General features: G+C 48.4%; 1 protein-coding gene across 12 annotated transcripts in view; it reads right to left on the bottom strand.

The window, feature by feature from the left end:
* KATNIP (katanin interacting protein) overlaps positions 1 to 21,538 on the bottom strand; it is a 234,135-nt gene that overhangs the window by 66,394 nt on the left and 146,203 nt on the right. For all 12 annotated transcript variants that reach the window (XR_012092933.1, XM_007988570.3, XM_007988596.3 and 9 more), the window contains 5 exons: positions 15,677 to 15,849; positions 14,589 to 14,654; positions 12,558 to 12,664; positions 10,250 to 10,352; positions 5,014 to 5,229 (listed from right to left, as the gene is read on the bottom strand). Coding sequence is in view for 11 of the 12 variants with exons in the window: in XM_007988570.3 (XP_007986761.3) it covers positions 5,014 to 5,229; positions 10,250 to 10,352; positions 12,558 to 12,664; positions 14,589 to 14,654; positions 15,677 to 15,849 (665 nt within the window). In the remaining variant the exon portion in view is untranslated. The remainder of the gene's footprint in view (positions 1 to 5,013; positions 5,230 to 10,249; positions 10,353 to 12,557; positions 12,665 to 14,588; positions 14,655 to 15,676; positions 15,850 to 21,538) is intronic.

Genomic DNA, 21,538 nt, shown 5'->3' with positions numbered 1-21,538 from the left:
AATGAGGTTGGTGGGCTGGAAGAAGAGAGGGCAGGCCCAAGGCTGCTGGAGCCTAGGTGTGAAGCAGGGGTGTGTGAAGCAGGCAGAGGGGGAAGTGGAGGCCTGTTCACAGAGAGTCTCCAGGCCATGGGAAAGCACTTGAGCTTTATTTCCAAGGGTAACCACAAGTCACAGTGGACATGTTTTAAGTAGGAGAAGGGCACAATCATATATATATATACATACACACACACACACACACACATATATATACACACACACATAAATATACATACACATACAAGTTAATTTTTTTTAATTAATTTTTTTTGGTAGAGATAGGGTCTCACTATGTTGCCCAGGCTGGTGTCAAACTCCTGGCCTCAAGTGATCTTCCTGCTTCGACTTCCCAAAGTGCTGGGATTATAGGTGTGAGCCACTGTGCCCAAATGTACCATCCCCATGATTCAATTATCTCCACCTGGCCCTGCCTTTAACAAGTGGGTATTTTTACAATTCAAGATGAGATTTGGGTGGGGACACAGTCAAACCACATCAATCCCCAATACATGAAAGTGTAATATGTGTGTGTATATATACACACACACACACACACATATTATTATTATTTTTACTTTTTATTTGGAAATAATTCTAGACTCATAGGAAATCCATAATTTCCTAGGGCAATCAACGAAGACTCTAGGTAGTACATCTAAGCCAACAGCAATGCTGGTTACTGAACAAGAAATACTGGAGGAAGAAGTGATGTGGGAAGAGGGCAGGGGAATCGAAACTTAAGTTTTAAATCTCTAAGGTCTGAAATGGGCTGGGTATGGTGGCTGATGCCTGTAATCCCAGTGCTTTGGAAGGCCAAGGCAGGAGGATTGCTTGAGGTCAGGAGATCGAGATTAGCCTGGGCCACATAGTGAGACCCTATCTCTACAAAAAATATAAAAAAATTAACCAAGTGTGGTAGTGTGTGCCTGTAGTTCCAGCTTCTTGAGAGGTTGAAGTGGGAGGGTGGCTGAGCCCAGGAGGTCGAGGCTGCAGTGAGCAATGACTCCACCACTGCTCTCCAGCCTGAGCAACAGAGCAAGGCCCTGTCTCTAAAAATAATAATAATAATAACGAAGTCTGAGATGGCCAGGAGAGATCCAAGAGATGTCAAGCAGGAAGTTGACATTCACATCAGGAACTCAGAGGGGCAGGCAGGGCTGGGTGTACAAATCTGGAGTCATCTCGAGGCCTTGGGCTGGGATGCAGCCAGTAAGAGACACGGTGCGGGCACAGAAGGGAGGAGTTTCCATAGAGGCCGGGGCACTCCCACATCTTTTGAATGCCCCAATTCACCTCCACTGAAGCATTTTCTCTTTCAAGCCCAGCCTCTGCTTCTAGGTACCTCGGCTGTCGGGTGGGCTCCATTAGCCATGCTCTATGGCCTGAGGCAAGTGCCTCTTCCTCACTGCATCTTGTTTTTTCTCATTGATAAAATGGGGAGAGTCATCCCAAGGTTCATGTGAGGGTTAAACGAGGTGATGCACCAGGCTATGGCTGCCACACGCTGGTGCAATTAGATGGTTCTGAGAGGCAGTGCGTTCCGGTAGTCCCGGGCCTGGGACCCACGATACAGGGAAGCCCCGCATCAGGGAAGAAGGGGGAATCCAGCCTTCCTGCAGATGAGCCCAGAGACCCAGCAGCCCAGGGTGACACAGCTACCTCATGTCCCAATCGCAGAGCCAAAAACCAAAAACCTCAAATCCACCAAAACTGTGAGTCATCACATGGCAAAGCGCCCCAGTCTCTGCTAAAGAGAAGAAAGGGAGAGCAATCATCAAAATTGGTCCCCATCAAATCCAACGATGCTTTTTATTGTCCCTAGTGTGCTCTGTTCTGGAGAGCAGGCTTCCAAAATGCCACTGCTTTCCGCAAGAGCGGGGTAGGGGAGGGATGGCGAGGGCTAGCCCAAGTCCCAGCAGCAAGCATGGGAGCCTACAGACTTGAATCTGGAGGCAGCGCAGGGATAGGCCAGGCCACAGCGCCTAGGCGGTCGTTATCCACAGTTCAGGGACTGTATCTTTTGAGGGCTGAGATCACAGAGCTGCTGATCTAGAAGGGGACTCAGACCTACCTAGTCCAAGCCTGGGGACAGCTGTTGCTTCTTAGCTCTGTAGCATCCAGCTTTCTTTTAGTGGCGATCTTGAATTTTTAATTTTAATTTTTATTTGTGACATACATTACACATTCTCTAAGCAATCTTGAACTCCTTCAGGGAGAATCCCTTCCTGCCCCGTTGGGGCATCTTGGTGGAACTGGCATCAAGATGTCCTGCCCTAGTCAGGTTTGTCCATCAGCCTTCCTTTCCTGAGACTATTTCCAGCAGAGAGTGGTGAGGACAAACCAACCAGCCAACCGACACTGCCAAGGCATCTCAATCATGGTTGTTGTATGAACTAAGGGATTGCAGCTTTATCCTTTTCTCCATCTCCCCTTCTCATTTTGTTCCCTTCTCTGAAAGCAGCCCCCAACCTTGAGTTATGACCCAGTTTAGGACGTAAGTTAGTCATGGTTTCGGATGCCATGGAAGTGACCACTCACACAAAGGCCAAAACAGTCAACTCTCTAAGTAGGACAGCACAATCTCCCCCAAAACCTCAAGTCCAAAGAGAAGAATCTTTCCAGAAGAATCTCACATCCTCCTGTTTATCTCCCACCCCCAAAAGAAGACCACACCCATGGTGGCCAGCATTCCAGGATGCTCCCTAAAACCCCAACTTTCCCACAAAGCCCATCCTCTCCCGGCCTGCATGGCAGTGAGTACACTAGCTACTCAAAAGACTTGAAACACACCTACTTTTTAAACATGTGCTAACTGAGCTGGACTCGGTTTCTGCTGCTGGAAATCTGAGAATCCTAAAAGATGACTGACCCAATCTCCCATTTTTCAGCAGGCAGAAAAATCCACTCTCAGAGAAGGCAGGTAAGTTGCCGAGGCCAGAGTCAAGACCAGAATCTGGGTCTCTAGAACCAGACATTTCAAACACCCCTTTTCTTGTTTCCTCTTCTTTAAAATGGGAATAACACTAACTACTTTTCCCAGTGGTATTAATACTATTAATAATAATAACGATAACAGCAAAGGCTGGGCATGCTGGCTCATGCCCGTAATCCCAGCACTTTGGGAGGCCGAGGTGGGAGGATCACTAGAGGCCAGGGAAACCAGCCCAGGCAACATAGTGAGACCCCATCTCTATAAAAAATTTTACAAAATTAGCCAGATGTGGTGTTGTGTGCCTCTGGTCCCAGCTATTTAGGAGGCTGAGGCAGGAGGACAGTTTGAGCCCAGGAGTTCGAGGCTGCAGTGAGCTATGATCACGCAATAACAACATCTTCCCAGGTCTCCGAGGAGATAATTATGAACGAAGCTGAGGCCCAGCATAGCAAAGATGATGTGGCTGGCTACTCTGGCTCAGTTTAGCTCACAGTCTCTTGTGTCCAACTTGTAAGGTGCAGGAAGAAAAAAATGCCAGTATGCTCCCCCATCTTTTTTTTTGTAAATTCTGTTGTATGTTTGTTTGTTTGTTTGTTTATTGAGACAGAGTCCTGCTCTGTCGCTCAGACTAGAGTGTAATGGCACGATCTTGGCTCACTGCAACCTCCCCTCCCAGGTTCAAGCGACTCTCCTGCCTCAGCTCAAGTAGCTGGGACTACAGGTGTGTGCCCCAACGCCTGGCTAATTTTTGTATTTTTGGTAGAGACAGGATTTCACCATGTTGGCCAGGCTGGTCTTGAACTCCAGACCTCAGGTGATCCGCCCACCTCAGCCTCTGAAAGTGCTGGGATTACAGGTGTTGGCCACTGTACCTGGCTCTGTTGGATATTTAAAGGAAAGAAACATTCAACGTTTGTGGAGTGTGCACCTCACGACCTAGGGCAGCAGGGGCCTGAGGGAGTGTGGGCAAGGGTCCTGGCCCAGGCTGCCCGATATGAACTTGGCTCCACTGCCTTCCAGCTGCATGACTTTGGCCAAGTCAATGCCCTTCTCCAAGCTGTAGTTTCTTCAATTACAAAGAACAACCATTAACCTTAATGACTCCTGAGATCCAGTGTTTGATGGTGACTGGAAAACTGCAAGGTGGATAAAAGAAGGTGAATTGGTTCCCCCAAGAAATACCCACAGAGCAGGGGCTGGGAAACATGCTTAGAGAGAGAGTGTCTGGGGCCTCTGCCAGCACCGCTCCCTCAGGCTCCTCCCCAACTTTGCCCAAACGAATAACTCTGGTAGATTTAATTTAATTTAATTTTTTGTTTGTTTGTTGAGACAGTCTCATTCTGTCACTCAGAGTGCAGTGGCGCAATCTTGGCTTACTGCAATCTTGGCTTACTGCAACCTCTGCCTCCTGGGTTTAAGTGATTCCCCTGCCTCAGCCTCCAGAAGTAGCTGGGATTACAGGTACGTGCCACTATGCCTGGCTAATTTTTGTATTATTAGTAGAGACGGAGTTTCACCATGTTGGCCAGGCTGGTCTCAAACTCCTGACTTCAAGTGATCCACTCGCCTCGGCCTCCCAAAGTGCTGGGATTACGAGTGTGAGCCACCATACCTGGCCTATTTTTGCTTTTTTTAAGAGACAGGGTCTCACTCTGTTGCTCAGGTTGGAGTACAGTGGTACAATCACAGCTCACTGCAGCCTCAATCTCCCTGGGCTCAGGAGATCCTCCCACCTCAGCCTTCCAAGTAGCTGGAACTACAGGCACGAGCTATGATGCCTGGCTAATGTTTTGTGTTTTTTGTAGAGACAGGATTTTGCCTTGTTGCCCAGGCTTGTTGTTGTCTTGAACTCCTGACCTCAAATGATCCGCCTGCCTCAGCCTCCCAAAGTGCTGGGATTACAGGTGTGAGCCTCCGTACCTGGCCAGATTTTGTTGTTCTTCTCCTCCCTCCACTCATACCCTTAACACAGATTTATCAAGGGCAGAGAAAATGCATGGGAATACACAGCCAAGAAGCAATCCAGTGTCCCCTCTACTCACAGCTAAGTTCCTGTTGACGAGGCGGCCCAGCTCCCCAGGTGTGGCTGTGTTCCGGATATCCACGTCGTGGGGGGATACATAAAGCTTTGTGTCATTCAGGTCAAAGAACTCGACTTCTGTGAGACCCACCCACCACGAGTTGCCCCAGTTGGACAGGATCTCCATGGTCACGTAGATGGCATCTTTGATCTCGTCTGCCCTTGTTCTCCGTTTGTCCTTAAAGAAGAGAAAAATAACACCAAAGGATTAAGTCATGACAGGCTTGAATTCGGCTCTACCTCTGCTACCACTGCCTTCAAAAAGTTAGTTAACCTTCAGTGTCTCAGTCTCTCCATCTGTACAATGAGGATAAGAATAGCACCCACTACCTATGGTTATTCCCATGATCAAATGAATTCATACTGTAAAGCATTCAAAATAGAGTCCCTGTGTAACTGTCACTCTGTAAGCATTCTGTTTGAGAGTTTAGAAATAAATAAAAATGTCTAAAAAGCATTGAATTCTGCCTAAGCACGCACATCTCTCCCCCACTACTCAGTGTTCGGTACCCAGAAGCTTGCTTGTCACGACATCTGCTGAACTGAGTAGGTGTTACGGGCTGAGGCCGGGCATGGGGGCTCATGCCTGTAATCCCAGCACTTTGAGAGGCCAAATTGGGAGAATTTCTTGAGGCCAGGAGTTCAAGATCAGCCTGAGCAACAAAGTGAGATTCCGTTTTTACAAACTTTTTTTGTTTTTAAAAAATGAGCTGGGCACAGCGGCACATGCCTGTAGTCCCAGCTACACAGGAGGCTAAGGCAGGAGGATTGTTTGAGCCCAGGTGGTTGAGGCTGCAGTGAGCTATGTTCACACCACTTCACTCCTGGATGAAAGACCTAGTCTCAAAAAAAAAAAAACACAAAAAAAACAAAAAAAAAGGTTATAGGCTGAATTTAGCCCTTTCAAATTCATCTGTTGAAACCCTAATCCCCAGTACCTCAGAATATGACTGTATTTGGAGATAAGGCCTTTAAATAGGTGATTAAATTGAAATGAGGCTGGGGGGAGGGTGGGGAGGCACTAATCCAATCTAGCTGGTGTCCTTGTAAGAGGAAAGCTGGACACACAGAGAGACACATCAAGGATGCACACACAGAAAAAGGCCATATGAGGGCAAAGCAAGAAGGCAGCTGTCTGCAAGCCAAAGAGAGAGGCCTCAGAACAAACCAAACCTGCCAACACCTTGATCTTGGACTTCCAGCCTCCGGAATTGTGAGAAAAGAAATCTCTGTTGTTGAAGCCACCCCATGTATGGTATTTTGTTATGGCGGCCCTAGAGGACTGATATAGTAGGAAACATGGCCCCCTGGCCTTGGACAAGTCACTTGACATCCCTCGGACTGGCTGGAGAAGATGACATGACACCATCTATGTGATAATCCTGTCACAGACGTTAAACAGGATATCAATACCTAAGAAGGCCCTATCACGAGCCCCGGCCCTGGGTGCGCTCTGTAAGTGTCTGTTTCTTTCTGTTTCTCTCCTTCATTGGTTTTAATGCCTGCCTCCTTCCTGCGTCGGCTGTCTGCTCTGAGAGCCTGCGTGAATGCCATCAATAAACGGCCACCCTTCGGAATGGCTTCCTGAGGCCCTCCGGGGCTGACTGCAGCACTGGTCGCCACGGATCAGTCACTCACAAAATGGTGCATTCCCCGCGTGCACATGCCCTCTGTTAATTAGCACGGGTAATCTGCAATGGTTCTGTGAGCAGGGAGCCGAGCAAATGAACAGCAACTGTTCCCCACTTACTTTTTTAATTAATAGCCAGCGAGACGTGCTATCGCTCTCAGTGTGTGTTTGGAGGGGCCTTGATTGCCACATGGTGGGAACGTGGATAGGGAGGAGGGAGAGAGGTCAGCTCACAGCTCCCACATGAAAGACACGGCCTGTTTTGATCAGCCGGGTCCTCGGAACCCACAGCTTCCTCCTTCTGCTTCACAGCCATGTGGCGTCCTGGCCAAGCCCTCTGCTGCCCTGGGTCTGAGTCCCAGGCATGCAGGACCCTGATAAAGCTAAACTGGCCTAGCTGACTCCAGGGGACTGGGAGGTTAATAAGCTTGTGCTTGTGTGGAGCGATCCAGGACCAGGTAAGCGGTCAGTCTGGGGGCTGCTGAAGAAATAGCACTGGTCACCTTGCTTGCTGGTGGGAGGCAGGAGGGCCAGATGGGAGGAGGGCCAGATGGCAGGCAGGCTGCCTTTCAGAGGGGCTGCTAGAACTCCCACCCAGTGCAATCTGAAATGTGCAAATTCCTCAGCTGTGTTGGTAAATGAAAAAGCTGAAGAATCTATTAACTAAGCAAGTGTCACAACTTGTCTGTTGCTACTCAGTGGCTCCTCCTGCTTCTGTACTGCCCAATTTGGGATCCTACTTGGCGGTGGGAGGGGGACACTGGCTGGGCAGCTCCTGGCCCCTGTCATTCATTGTCCCTGCTCTTGCTGAGACCACTTGATTTTCCCTGGGGGGAAGCCACGGCGTCTCTTTTCTCAGCCATAAAGAATAGGGGGACTGACCCTTTCCCACTCCAGGGAGGGGCCTGACTGGTCCAAGGAAGCACAGGCAAGCACGCTGGCACAGGTCAGTGCAAGCACGCCAATCACAGATATACATGGTGAGAAACAGGCTTCCCTCCTGACAGTGGAGTCTGATGATACAGGGGTGCAAGGTAGAACCATTCTAGCTATTTGGGGACCATGAGGAGGGAGCAGAGATGGGACTGAGCTGCAGCGGGTGGGACTGACCTTTCCACTGTGCAGACAGAGGGGAAAGACACAGTGGGAGCTGCTGGATCAGGCCCCACCTGGCCCTCCCTGTGTCATTTTCAATGAGAAGAGTCTGTCATTTTTCTTCTCTTTGTTGTATAAGTCAGTTTGCCCTGGATTTTCTGTCTCCCGTAATCTAAGGAGGCTTGGCCGGGGATGGTGACTCACAGCTGCAATCCCAGCACTTTGGGATGCTGAGGCAGGAGGGACTGCTTGAGCCCAGAAGTTCAAGACCAGCCTGGGCAACACAGCAAGGATTCATCTCCACAAAAAAATTTTTAAAAAGTAGTCCGGTGTGCTGGGGGGCCACTGTAGTCCCAGCTACTCAGGAGGCCAAGGCGGGAGGATCGATGGAGCAAGGAGTTCAAGGCTACATTGAGCTGTGATCACACCCACTGCACTCCAGCCTGGGAGAAAGAGCAAGGCCCTATCTCTAAAATTAATTAATTAATTAATTAATTAAAATAATACAAATAAAGAAACTATTCCATGCAGTGGGGAGCCCAGCTTTGATTTTTCTCGGTGAACTCTCGGCGGATATTTGCTGGTCTCTCCCTGCACTGAGCTGCACGCTCTCATGAGACCTTTCCTGTTTCATCCTCACAGTGGCCTGTGGGGCATGGATTATTGACCCTATTTGACAGCCAGGACCAGACAGCTTAAGAGGCTTGTCTAAGGTCACACAATCTCTCAATGAATGCCACAGATTCAAAGCTGGAACTCTAGTCCAGACCAGGCCAGCTCAGGGGCCTTTCTGCTCTCACAGGATTTTATATGTCGCTTTGGGAGGACTTCGCATTAAGTCCTCACTGGCCAGTAGTAACACTGGTGACCACCATACCAAATAATACTAAGAATGGCTTGGGTGAAAGTAGGGGTAGAAGGATGTGCTGGGACAGACACCTTTCAGCATGAAAGAAAATGGAGGCCGGGTGTGGTGGCCCGTAATCCCAGCACTTTGGGAGGCCGGGTGTGGTGGGCCGTAATCCCAGCACTTTGGGAGGCCGGGTGTGGTGGGCCGTAATCCCAGCACTTTGGGAGGCCGAGGTGGGTGGATCACTTGAGGCCAGGAACTAGAGACCAGCCTGGCCAACATGGCAAAAACCCATCTCTACTAAAAATACAAAAATTAGCTGGGCATGGTGGCACATGCCTATAATCCCAGCTACTCAGGCGGCTGAGGCAGGAGAATAGCTTGAACCTGGGAGGCAAAAGTTGCCGTGAGCCAAGATGGTGCCACCGCACTCCGGCCTGGGCGACAGGGCAAGGCGCTGTCTAAAAAAAAGAAAAGAAAAGAAAGAAAATTGAATCGCCGTTAATCCTACCACTCTGATGCCCCAGTTCCCTTTTGTATTTTGTGTCCTAGCTCCATCAGCACACTCATATGGCCACATCTTTATGTGGTTGTTGCAATCCTATTGGACTTGAAGATTAACATCACCTTTTACGGTTAGGCTGATATCGCTAACGTTTCTTGTCTGCATCGTCTCGTAATGATAGCTTCCATCCTTTTATACTACTGCATCGTGCTGATGTATCATACTTTTCCTGATTAACTCCATTGTTATAAGACATTTAGGTGTTTAAAAACTGTCTTCCGAGGCCGGGCGCGGTGGCTCAAGCCTGTAATCCCAGCACTTTGGGAGGCCGAGACGGGTGGATCACGAGGTCAGGAGTTCGAGACCATCCTGGCTAACACGGTGAAACCCCATCTCTACTAAAAAATACAAAAAACTAGCCGGGCGAGGTGGCGGGCGCCTGTAGTCCCAGCTGCTCGGGAGGCTGAGGCAGGAGAATGGCGTAAACCCGGGAGGCGGAGCTTGCAGTGAGCTGAGATCCGGCCACTGCACCCCAGCCTGGGCGACAGAGCAAGACTCCGTCTCAAAAAAAAAAAAAAAAAAAAAAAAAAAAGTCTTCCCTACTTCCAATAATTCTGTAACAGACATCTTTGTGCCTCTAGCTTCTTAGTTCTGTGGGGTGAGTTCCTTAGATAAGGAAGCGGGATTGTGGGGCTGAAACACTCTGAGAAGTGTTTCTCAGACTCTTCCTAAGGTCAAGCATTTGTAACCTTGCTAGCACTAGAGGTTAGCCTCAGAAATAATTTGTCAATTCAGAGAGCAAATGGGACATTTAGGTTGTTGTAATTTGCGTTTCTTGATTGCCAGCGATGTTGGACATTTTCCTATGGGCTGCCATGCTATTTATGCTTCCTCTTGTGCAGACAGGCTTCCCTCTGCTGCAACTTCTGGCCCACATCTTCCTTCTGCTCCTGCTCTTCATCATATATACCTCTGTGTGCCGGGGATGGGGGGAGACGGAGACACAGGCAGAGAGATGCTCATTTAACCACTGTCAGAGCAATCCCGACCGATGCGAAATGACTGTTCTGAGGGAACCTTCCTGAATGTAGAACTGAAAATCAAGTCAAGGCTCTCACCTCTGCATCTGATACTTGCTCCTTGGTTGGTGAAACCATCCAGCCGAGATGGGCAGAGTCACTTTCGACGGCCTGGAGGACTTTCAGAAGCTTCTGCTGTTGTCTGAAATGGGATTTGGTTTTAGCAAACAGGTAGTAGTAAATGATACACAAAAGAGAACATTCCCATTAAAAGTGCCACACTGACATTTCCTTCTCGGGAACAGGAAATGAAGAGGAAGTATACACTCTGTATCCAGTTCAAAGGCAAGGGCAGGCTCGCTGTTTTTCTCCCTTTATAAATGGCTATACAATTAGCGATGGAATCAGAGCCCAGCTGGGGACACACTGCTTGGGGCAAGGCGGCCAGCTGACCTCCCTAAGCTTTGAACTTGAGAGTCAAGAGCAGTGGTCAGCCGAACTAAGGCCTATGGGTCAAATCCAGCCCGCAGCCTGTTTTTGTACAGCCTGTGAGCTAAGAATGGTTTACATTTTTAAAAGATTGTACAAAGAAACAACTATAACAACAACAAAACCAACTGCAAAGCATATTTACTATCTGGTCCTTTACAGCAACAATTTCCTGACTCCTGGGCTGGAGATCTGCTCTGCTCCTCTTGTTCCTGAGGACATGGCATTCTAAACCCAGCACAGCATGCCTTCATTATTTGCAAGCATGCCCACATGTGCAGTTTAAGGCTGGGTACCCCCAAGACCCTGAAGCACAAAGGATCTTGATGCCGAGGAAAGAGGTATTTGGCGGAGTGCATGCTGCTTGTAATAAAACTGTATCAGATGTAAAATATCCTCATGGCCCAGCCTTTTCTTTCTTTCTTTCTTTTTTTTTTTTTGAGACGGAGTTTGACTCTTGTCGCCCAGGCTGTAGTGCAAAGACACAGTCTCAGCTCACTACAACCTCCACCTCCGGGATTCAAGCAATTCTCCTTCCTCAGCTTCCCGAGTAGCTGGGATTACAGGCGTGTGCCACCATGCCCAGCTAATTTTTGTATTTTTAGTAGAGACGGGTTTTCGCCATGTTGGCCAGGCTGGTCTCGACCTCCTGACCTCAGGTAATTTGCCCTCCTCGGCCTCCCTAAATGCTGGGATTACAGGTGTGAGCACCGTGCCCAGCTGCAGCCTTTTCACATGCAGGGGAAACTTCGAGTTCTTATTATGGCCACGATGGTACACAGCCCTGATTTCTATCTGGGGCCTGGAGAGTCTTAAAGGAATGGATGGTGGTGCCTTTAGCCTATTCAGTTTCCCTGTAAGTTATAACAAAGGGCTCCCTCTAGGTGGACACAGACCTGGAGGGCACACAGCTTGGCTAGTGAATTCCTTCTTCATGCAGAAAAGCCACCACCCCCTTTCTGGGCTGATGCAGCCCCAGGCCAGGCCCTCAGCTTAGTAACCAGCACACAGGCTGGGTTTCAGCCCCTTCTCGCCCCTCAGCCAGGCACTTTGCACAGTGCACAGCATGCACAGCTGCCTGTGCACAGCGGCCCTCGGAGTGTGCCTGTGTGCCATGGCATGCCAGAAACTACAGGCTCAGCCTGGCACATCTTTCTGAAGATCTATTTTGTCTGAAGACTAGAGGGAAGGCTTTATTTTGATAATAAAACCTGACAGTTCCAATAACTGCTGCTACACATTAATGGAACAGAATGCTGAGTTTGAACAAACTTTTAATAGAGAAAAGGAGCTTCGAAGGACGCTGCTGTGGGCCAGCCTCTCCCCCTAGACCAGCAGGGGAACAAGTTTAACGCCCTGTGCTGCATGGGGTATTCTACTGGAAACCTGGAGAAGGTTCAAGTTCTACACAGATTGGGGCCAAACTGACCAAGATAAGAGCTATATGCCTAAAAGAAATCAAGTCAATTTGAATGCTTTAGAGCTGGAGGGGGAGACAGAGTATAGTCTAAAGGAATCGTTTAACAGATTTGGGGCCAGGCGTGGTGGCTCACGCCTGTTTGGGAGGCCGAGGTGGGTAGATTGTTTGAGCCCAGGAGTTGGAGACCAACCTGGGCAACATTGTGAGACCCTATCTCTACAAAAAAGTACACAAATTAGCTGGGTGCAGTGGCACATACCTGTGATCCCAGATACTCAGGAGGCTGAGGCTGGAGGATCATTTTAACCCAGGAGTTTGAGGCTGCAGTGAGCTGTTTGTGCCACTGCACTCCAGCCTGGGCAACAGAGCGAGACCCCATCTTAAAGAAAGAAATAGGGGGTTTGAAAAAACATAGGAAAAGCAAAGAACCCTCATGAAGAAGATCCCCATGGCTGCACTCCTAAGGGGTTTTGGGTTTGGCTTCACCCTTGGTAGTACCTGCTTCCCAGAAGTCCAATTCTGTCCATGGCCTGGTTGATGGCTCTGGCTCCCCCTGCTGCCCCGGCTGGCTCCTGAGTGGTGGTCGCCGTGGTGATGGGAAGCAGCTGAGGATGGGAAAGGCTTATTAAACAGATGTCTTAGGCAACACTCCTGGCCTAAGACTCAGCAGGGTCATGGTCAAGGGCAGACATGCTTAGGCTGACAGTCCCTTTGTATAAAACAGGAACAGGAATGTGAGGGTGACAGCAACTGCCTGAAGCTTCTATCTAGAACCCCTCACACCATCTCAGTTTCCAATGACCAGGGTGCTCCTAGGAAACAATCCACTTCGATGAGCTACTGGAAACCTTCTCTTATCAAAAAGCTTCACTGGCCGGATGCAATGGTGCATGCTTGTAACCGTAGCATTTTGGGAGGCTGCGGGAGGAGGATCACTTGAGCCCAGGAGTTTGAGGCTGCAGTAAGCTACGGTCGTGCCACTGCACTCCAGCCGGGGTGACAGAGTGAGACACTGTCTCAAAAAATTAAAAAAAAAGTCCTCTCGCCATCTCAACTGAGCCCCTGTTCTGCTTTGTACAAAGTAAGCAGACTCCATGAGGAATTCCAGTAACAGCATTAGGCCCTTTCATTTTTAATTCTCTGAGCCTTTTCCCCTTCTTTTTCATTTATCATTGACACTAGAAATGTGCCCTGCTGTCTATCTGCAGAAGATTTTAGTCCCCAGAATCTCTGTGGGTCAGGAATTAGGTCATCCAGAAATTCCGGACCTGGGCAGTTACTGCAGGCCTGTCAGAAACACAGGCTAGCGGCAGACGAGGATGATGGGAACTGGCAGGACAAGTGGCAGCAATGCAAACGACAAACAACTCTGGTGCTCTGGGGTGCAACATGCACACCCTGTCCCACGTGGGCTCTGTCTCCCTCTGCTTCTCCCATCCCCTCTTCCCCGCCTCACAAAGGGCTTCTTCCCGCTCCTTGATCAGGCTGGGCTCATTCCCACCTCAAAGCTTTTCCCCTGTTCCTTCCACCTGGAAAGCCGTTCCCTGTTGTTGGTGCCTTCTGAACAGGCAGGGCTCAGCTCAGATGGGACATGCCTTCCAAGGGGCACCCAGGACCACCCTGTCAGAGGCAGCCACTGCCCCATACCCTGTCATTCTCTCACATATTAGCAGCTGTGATTGTCATCGCTCTCTGACGTCACCCTGTTTATGAATGGTTTTATTTGCTGCTGCCTGTAAGCTGCATGGGGCCAGGGCTCAGCTATCTCAGCGGCCTCTGTATTCTAAGCACATGGCACAGACCTGTGTATGACCAAGCAAAGACAGTCCTGGGCATTTTACTAATTCACGCCCTTATTTGTTGGGACCAAATTTGCTGAGATATACTTAACCGACCCAGATAGATACAGATAAAAACATTTATTTATTCAAGGTACTAAGATCTGTTTTTCATTGTCTTGTCAATAAATAGAAATATAGGCTGGGCGTGGTGGCTCACACCTGTAATCCTAGCAATTTAGGGGGCTGAAGCGGGTGGATCACTTGAGGTCGGAGTTCGAGACCAGTCTGACCAACATGGTGAAACCCCGTCTCTAGTAAAAATACAAAAAATTAGCTGGGCATAGTGGCAGGTGCCTGTAATCCCAGCTACCTGGGAGGCTGAGGTGGGAGAATCACTGGAACCCAGGAGGCAGAGGTTGTAGTGAGCCGAGATTGCACCACTGAACTCTTGCCTGGGCAACAGAGTAAGACTCTGTCTCAAAAAATAATAATAATAACATAAATAAATAAATAGAAATATAACAACAGTTTGAGTCAGCAGGCCTGGGTGAGTTCTGGCTTCAACTCGTGACCTTGGGTAAGCCACGCCAGCCCTGGTCTCCCTATCTGTGAAATGGGCAGCATGATACCAGTGCTCAGGGCACACAGTGAGGACCTCGTGGGACAGCGTGAAGGAAAGTGCCCTGGAGGCCGTCAGGTGCTATGCAGATGCGTGGGGCTTTGTCATTCATCTCTGCCTGGCACTGACCTCGAGGGTCTCTTCCTTCTCCTCCAGCAGACTGGTCCATGGTTTTGCTGGTGGTCCCTCTGCATCCTGTAAGGATGTGATCACATGATGTGATGTTGGAACAAAGCCTTCACTCCATGCTGTTCACAGAAAGATGAGGGCACAGAAAAGGGCAGGGACCTTCTCAAGCTACCATAGACGTAAAGTTCAGGGGCCAGGTCAGAGGTCTGGGAACACACACAATAGGTGCTGCTCGATGGATGCCCCAAAGAGCAGCCCCAAGATAGAGCCTGGGGAACAACCGGTGCTGGTGACAGGGCCCTGGGCTTGCAGGCGGGCAGACCTCGGCCACTTCCAAAGATGTGATCACCCTGTCCTTGAGAGAAGCAGGCCACCTTGCTTCTCTGTACCAGTGGCCACATCTGTGAAGTGAGGCAATGAAACCAGCCTGCCTATTTCAGGGCTACAGAGAGCATCAAGGGGGACAAACTACGAAAAAGGGTTTCGACAGGCGAGTCACACACCAAGCTTCTGGGAAAGAATGTGCACATCAAGCTATACCCAACGCCTCCAGCTCCCCAAGGTCCCTGCTCCACCCACCATTTATCCTCCTATTGGCTGCTCAAAGCTGAAGGCAGCAGCTGGAAACTCAAACCCCTGTAGGCCCAGAGAGGCTTTGTGAACAAACCAAGTGGGACAGGGGCAGGACAATAGGAAGCAGTGAGGACTATGGATGCCTGAAGGGTCCATGCTTGGGAATGAGACCTTTCCTGGGAAGCCAGAGCTTGTCGTTGACTCCATTCTTCACTGACCCACCCGTTTGCAAACCTGCTCTAAGGTATTCAGGGTTTGCAGGGAAATCAGTGAGGATTGGAGGCTGATTAGCACCCAGCTTAGGCTTTGTGAAATAGTCAAAAGAAGGCGGAAGTAATGGGAGCCATAGCAGGTCAGTGGGTGACTGTCTGTGAACAGTGGAAACACGGATGAATCTGGGGTCAGCGATACCCACTACACCTCTCTCTTCTGCCCACCTGCTCTTCTTAACTGCAGCTCAGACACTGCCTAGTCCAGGGAGCATCCCCGGGTTCCTCGCCCTGCCCGGAGCGCACCTGCAGTGGGCTGGCCGGCTGCTCAGCCTTTCTGCTGAGGGGCGCCCTCTGCAGGGCCGCATTCTCCACCTGGATGGCTCGGAGCACAGCAGAGGCTTCTTCCTCTGGGTCCTCAGCCTCGCAAAGAGTTTTGCGGGTTGCAGACAGGGGTCTCTCTCGCCGGCTTCCAGGTCCTGAGGGCAGAAGACAGGGGGACGTTCCTTTAGATTATATTCTTGGAGTGCAGCTCAAAATCTATTAGACCCCAATTGAGGAACATTCTATAAAACAACTGGCCTGTAATCTCCAAAAATGTCAAGGTCATAAAAGACAAAGAAAACGGTTCCAGATTACAGGAGACTAGGCAGACATGGCTGAATGCAGTGGTGGCCCTGGGGGCACTTGGTCCTGAGGAGGACCAAGCAGCTGTAAAGAACAGTGCTGTAAAGAACACTATTGTGGCAACTGGAAAAATTCAAATACAGTCTGTGGCTTAGACAGTGGTATTCTATTAATACTAAATATCCTGAATTTCATTAGTGTACTGTGCTTATGTAAAATGCCCTAGTTTTTAGGAGATATATACCACAGTGTTGAGGGGTAAAGGGGAATGATGTCTGCCACTTTATTCCAAATAGCTTACAAACACACACATACACATACACACACACACACACACACACGCACATACGCATGCACAGGAGTGAAGGGGAATGATGTCTGCAACTTCATCTCAAATATTTACACACATACATGCCCTCTATCGATCGATCTAGCTATAGCTATGTAATTTAATTTACAGATCAATACATGATAGCGGGCATACACATAAGTGTGTGCATAATATTTCTGTATATATAAATATATAATTTTTGTATAATTATATATCTTTGTATAATTATATATAATTTTTATATAATTATATATATATATATAGAGAGAGAGAGAATATAAAGCAAAAGCAAAAGCAATTGGAGTAAAATGTTAACGGGTGAATCTGGGTGTGTGGGTGAAGGGTGGAAGTGTCAGTGTACTATCCTTACAATGTTTCTTTAAGTTTAAAATTGTATCAAGACATGCAGCCAACAATCACATGAAAAAATACTTGACATCATTAATCATTAGAGAAAAGCAAATCAAAAATCACAAGGAGATACCATCTCACACCAATCAGAATGGCTATTGAAAAGTAAAAAACTAACAGATGCTGGCGAGGTTGAGGATTAAAGGGAACGCTTACGCACTGCTGGTGGGAGTGTAAATTAGTTCAGCCATTGTGGAAAGCAGCATGGCGATTCCTCAAGGAACTAAAAACAGAATTACCATTTGACTCAGCAATCTCATTACTGGGTATATACCCAAAGGAATATAAATCATCCTACCATAAAGACACATGCACATGTATGTTCATCTAGCACTATTCACAACTGCAAAGACATGGAATCAACCTAAATGCCCATCAACAGTAGACTGGATAAAGAAAATGTGGAGGATGGGTATGGTGGCTCATGCCTGTAATCTCAGCACTTTTGGAGGTCGAGGTGGGTGGATCACCTGAAGTCAGGAGTTCAAGATCAGCCTGGTCAACATGGTGAAACCCTGTCTCTAATAAAAATACAAAAATTAGCTGGGTGTAGTGGAAGGCACCTGTAATCCCAGCTACTTGGGAGGCTGAGGCAGGAGAATCGCTTGAACTCAGGAGGCAGAGGTTGTAGTGAGCCGAGATCACACCATTGCACTCCAGCCTGGGCAACAAGAGTGAAACTCTGTCTCGAAAAAAAAAAAAAATAGAGAGAGAAGAAGAAGAAAATGTGGAATACTATGGAATACACCATGGAATACTATAAAGCCATAAAAAAGAATGAGATCATGTCCTTTGCAGCAACATGGATGAAACTGGAGGCCATTATCCTGAACAAACTAACATGGGAACAGAAAACCAAATATCGCGTGTTATTACTTATAAGCTAAACAATGAGAACACATGGATACTAGCAGGGGAACAACAGACACTGGGGTCTATTGAGGGTAGAGGGTGGGAGGAGGGAGAGGACCAGAAAAAATACCTGTCAGGTACTATGCTTATTAGCTGGGTGATGAAATTATCTGTATGCCAAATCCCTGTGAAATGCAGTTGACCTATAGAACAAACTGCACACCTATTCCTGAAACTCAAAGTTAAAAAAATTGCATCAAAACAAAAAGTTATTTAAAAAATTAACTTTCTTACAGAATACCTGTAAAGAATAATATATAATGTTAGGAAGAGGGATGGGTATTTTGCAATATCATTGCTCTTTTCTGTTTTGCTTTTGCGCAGGTAACAAGAATTACAAAGTAATAACACCCCAATTTAAGAAAACAAGTATTGCAAAGTTGCAGTTGATGCTGGAAGTTTTCATGAATGGAAAATTGGTTTTATAAAATACACAGTGATATAAAAGAAGCACCTAATAAGACTAAGCATCTAATAAAATAAATTATGGTACACCCACCCAACAGAGTACAATGAAGCTCTAAAAAGAAAAGAATACTAAAATATCTGCAGATAAAATTATATGAAGGCTTTGATTTGCTTCCTAAAAATCTGGGGAATGGGTAGGGGTGATGATGAAATGAACTTGGCTGCAAATTGATTATTGCCAAGGGTGGGTAATGGATGGATATATTGGGGCAGGGAGGGGAGGTCACTGTAACATCCTCTCAATTATTTGTTTGGATTTTTTCATACTAAAACATACTCCATTAAAACATAGAACTGCTCCAAATATTTCTTTGGGGTGCTTAAAGAGAGTTTACCTACTGAATCTCAACCCTTGGGGAAATATTTATCTGTGCCAGGCTCTGTTCTTGGCACTGGCAACACAGTAGTGACCAGAGAAACCAAGTCCCTCACCCACACAGTGAGAGACCATAAGCTGGAGAAATAATAAATTTAAAACACAGTGTTTGATGTGGAAACTGACATGAAAAACCACGCAAAGCAGATCGGGGTCAGGGAGATCTGGAGTGCGGGTATCAGGGGCAGAGAGAGCCTCGCAGATGACCAGGGAAGTGTGCTCCAGGCACCAGCGCAAAGATGGGAGGCATGTGATGTGTTTTCGGAGCAGCCAGGTACCCACGGGGCTGGTGTGGAGCCAGCAGGGGTATAGGATGACAGAAGGACTGAGAGGGGTTGGGGGAGGGCAGGTCATGCAGGGCCTTGGAGGGCACTGGAAGGCCCATGCTCTGAGGGAAATGGGGAGCCACTGAGGAATTCAGAGCAGAGGAAGACCAGATCTGATGTAGGTACAGAGTGGAGAAAAGACTGAAAGGAGGTGGGGGCGAAAGCAGGGAGATGGTCAGGGGCTACTGCAGTCGTCCAGGTGACAGGAGGCAACAGTGGTGGAGGACAGGACACAGAATGTGGTCAGATTACGGGCATCTGCCAGAGACAGACCAACAGGACTTCCAGCTGTGGATGGGACAGGAATAGAGGAGTTATGGGTGACTCCATGGGTGACGGCTTGAAGTGGAAGACGTGACTGCTTTCTGCTGAGCTGTGGAAGGCTGTGGGTGGAGGAAGTCTGGGAGGAGCAGAGGGCTCAGTTTGGGACAAACTGGGTTCAGGATGTGAGTGTGGCACCAGAACAGAGCTGTTGAATTGACCTGTGCACACAGGAATCCAGAGTTTGAGAGAAAGCCTAGGCTGGAGATGTAAATTAATTAATTAGTTAATTAATTTATTTACTGTGGCAGGGTCTCCCTTGTTGCCCAGGCTGGAATGCAATGGTGCAATCTCGGCTCACTGCATCCTCCACCTCCCAGGTTCAAGCAATTCTTGAGCCTCAGCCTCCCAAGTAGCTGGGACTACAAGAACATGTCACCACACCCGGCTAATTTTTGCATTTTTTGTAGAGATGGGGTTTCACCATGTTACCTAGGCGGGTCTCAAACTCCTGGACTCAAGTGATCCACCTGCCTCGGTCTTCCAAAGTTCTGGGATTACAGGCATGAGCTACCATGCCTGGCCTGGAGATGTAAATTTAACATAGGCAACTGGATTGGATCATTTAAGGGTACCAAAGATTGGTATTCATGCTGGCCTATAACAAACTAATGAAATTTACAGGTATGATGTCTTGAGGGATCTGTGTATACTTGTGACCTGGTGCAAGGCTTGCTGAAAAACAGCATGCTTCCCTTCTCAGGACCTTAGCAAACTATCGGCTGTTGATTATTAAGGGTTCCTGTCGAAGCACTTGACTTTCTTGCTACGCCCCATTAGAATGCTGTGTCTGAATGTTCGGGTAGCATCATCAAGAATGTCACTGGCAGGAGAGGGCAGGAGACACCCGGAGGCTCTACTGGGCTGCTTTCTAGTACAGCCAGGCACTGGGCTGATGGGGATGGTGGGTTTTTATGGGAATGCTAACCTAAAAGGAAGGAATAGCAAGTTCTGCCAGGCACGCAAGAAAGGCGCTGTGAGTGCAAATGCCCCAGGGACCATCTTAGTGTCACTGAATGCCAGGGGCCGAGTGCCACTGAATAGAAGCCACCTTCCAGCTCCAGCCAATGCTTGCCTTGTAGGACTGCGCTCCTAGTGTTACTAAATGCTTTTTTTTCCCCCTAAGAAAAGCTAGCACCTGAAATTTATGTGAAATTCCCTGAATTTTATTTGTTCATAACGTCTTCTAGTTTTTAAGAAATGTCGTGAGGGCCAACAGAACCCACCGGCTGTTCTAGTACAGGCCAGGGCATGTCCCAGCTGCTCCCTGAGAAGGCTCAAGGTACCTGGAGGAACCTCCACAGCACCTGTGGATGGCTGCTCTGTGCAATAAACATCAAATGGGGCAGGGCGCAGTGGCTCACGTCTGTAGTCCCAGCACTTTGGGAGGCTGAGGAGGGTGGATCACCTGAGGTCAGGAGTTCAAGACCAGCCTGGTCAACATGGTAAAACCCCATCTCTACTAAAAATACAAAAATTAGCCAGGCATGGTGGCGGGTGCCTGTAATCCCAGCTATTCGGGAGGCTGAGGCAGGAGAATTGCTTGAACCCGGGAGGCAGAGGTTGCAGTGAGCCGAGATCATGCCACTGCACTCCAGCCTGGGTCACAGAGCAAGACTCCATCTCAAAAAAAAAAAAATCAAGTGGGCCATTTTCAGACTTTGATGTACAGTCTCTTGTCATCATCCCTGATACTGCTCCTGAGGACAGAGAGGTAAGGAGCTGCCAGACACGTGAGCCAGGGATTCTGCTCGCCCACTGGAGGCTGCTTTGCCCTTCTCATCTATCACTTGGCCTGCTGGGCAACAGGAGAGATGAGAAAGTAAAACAAACATGGGCTGAGAATGAGGTTTGAAAGAAGCTCTGTTTAGCAAGCTGTGTTGCACATTCTTATTGTTATGGAAACAAGCAACAGGTAAAACGATGGGGAAGACCTCACCAGTATCTTCCTTAGTGCAAAAAGGATCAGGTCCCTGAAATAGCTAGAAGGACCAGAAAAAGGAGTGAAGGAAGCTGAAGGATGTGGTTTTGAGCTATACTGGAGCTGAAGCCAAAACACCCCAAGGTATAGACGCACCCTCACCCCTACTGCGGAAATGAGTTATCCACAAAGTCAAAGGTACTTTGTTACCAGGCTTGCGACCTGCACTATGCAGTGAGCTTCTTTGGTTGAGTGAGATGCTGCTCTTGGTGTGGGGGTACAGGGGTTGGAGGAACAGGCACACTTCTGCCCTCATTGACCTCGTAGTCACAAAGCAGAGACAGACACGGGTCAGGAATATGCAGAGGGTAAGGGGCTGCTCATGATGGGAGGGGACACACAGGGGTTATTTGAGATGTACCATTTGGGAAGAGGATATCTGAGTAGGGACATGAAGGCAGTGAGCCCTGGGAAT

This window comes from Chlorocebus sabaeus, chromosome 5 (genome assembly GCF_047675955.1).
Source record: "Chlorocebus sabaeus isolate Y175 chromosome 5, mChlSab1.0.hap1, whole genome shotgun sequence".
Taxonomy (NCBI): domain Eukaryota; kingdom Metazoa; phylum Chordata; class Mammalia; order Primates; family Cercopithecidae; genus Chlorocebus; species Chlorocebus sabaeus.
The sequence above is the reverse complement of the archived record's forward strand: the minus strand, read 5'-3'. Positions and strand labels throughout refer to the sequence as shown.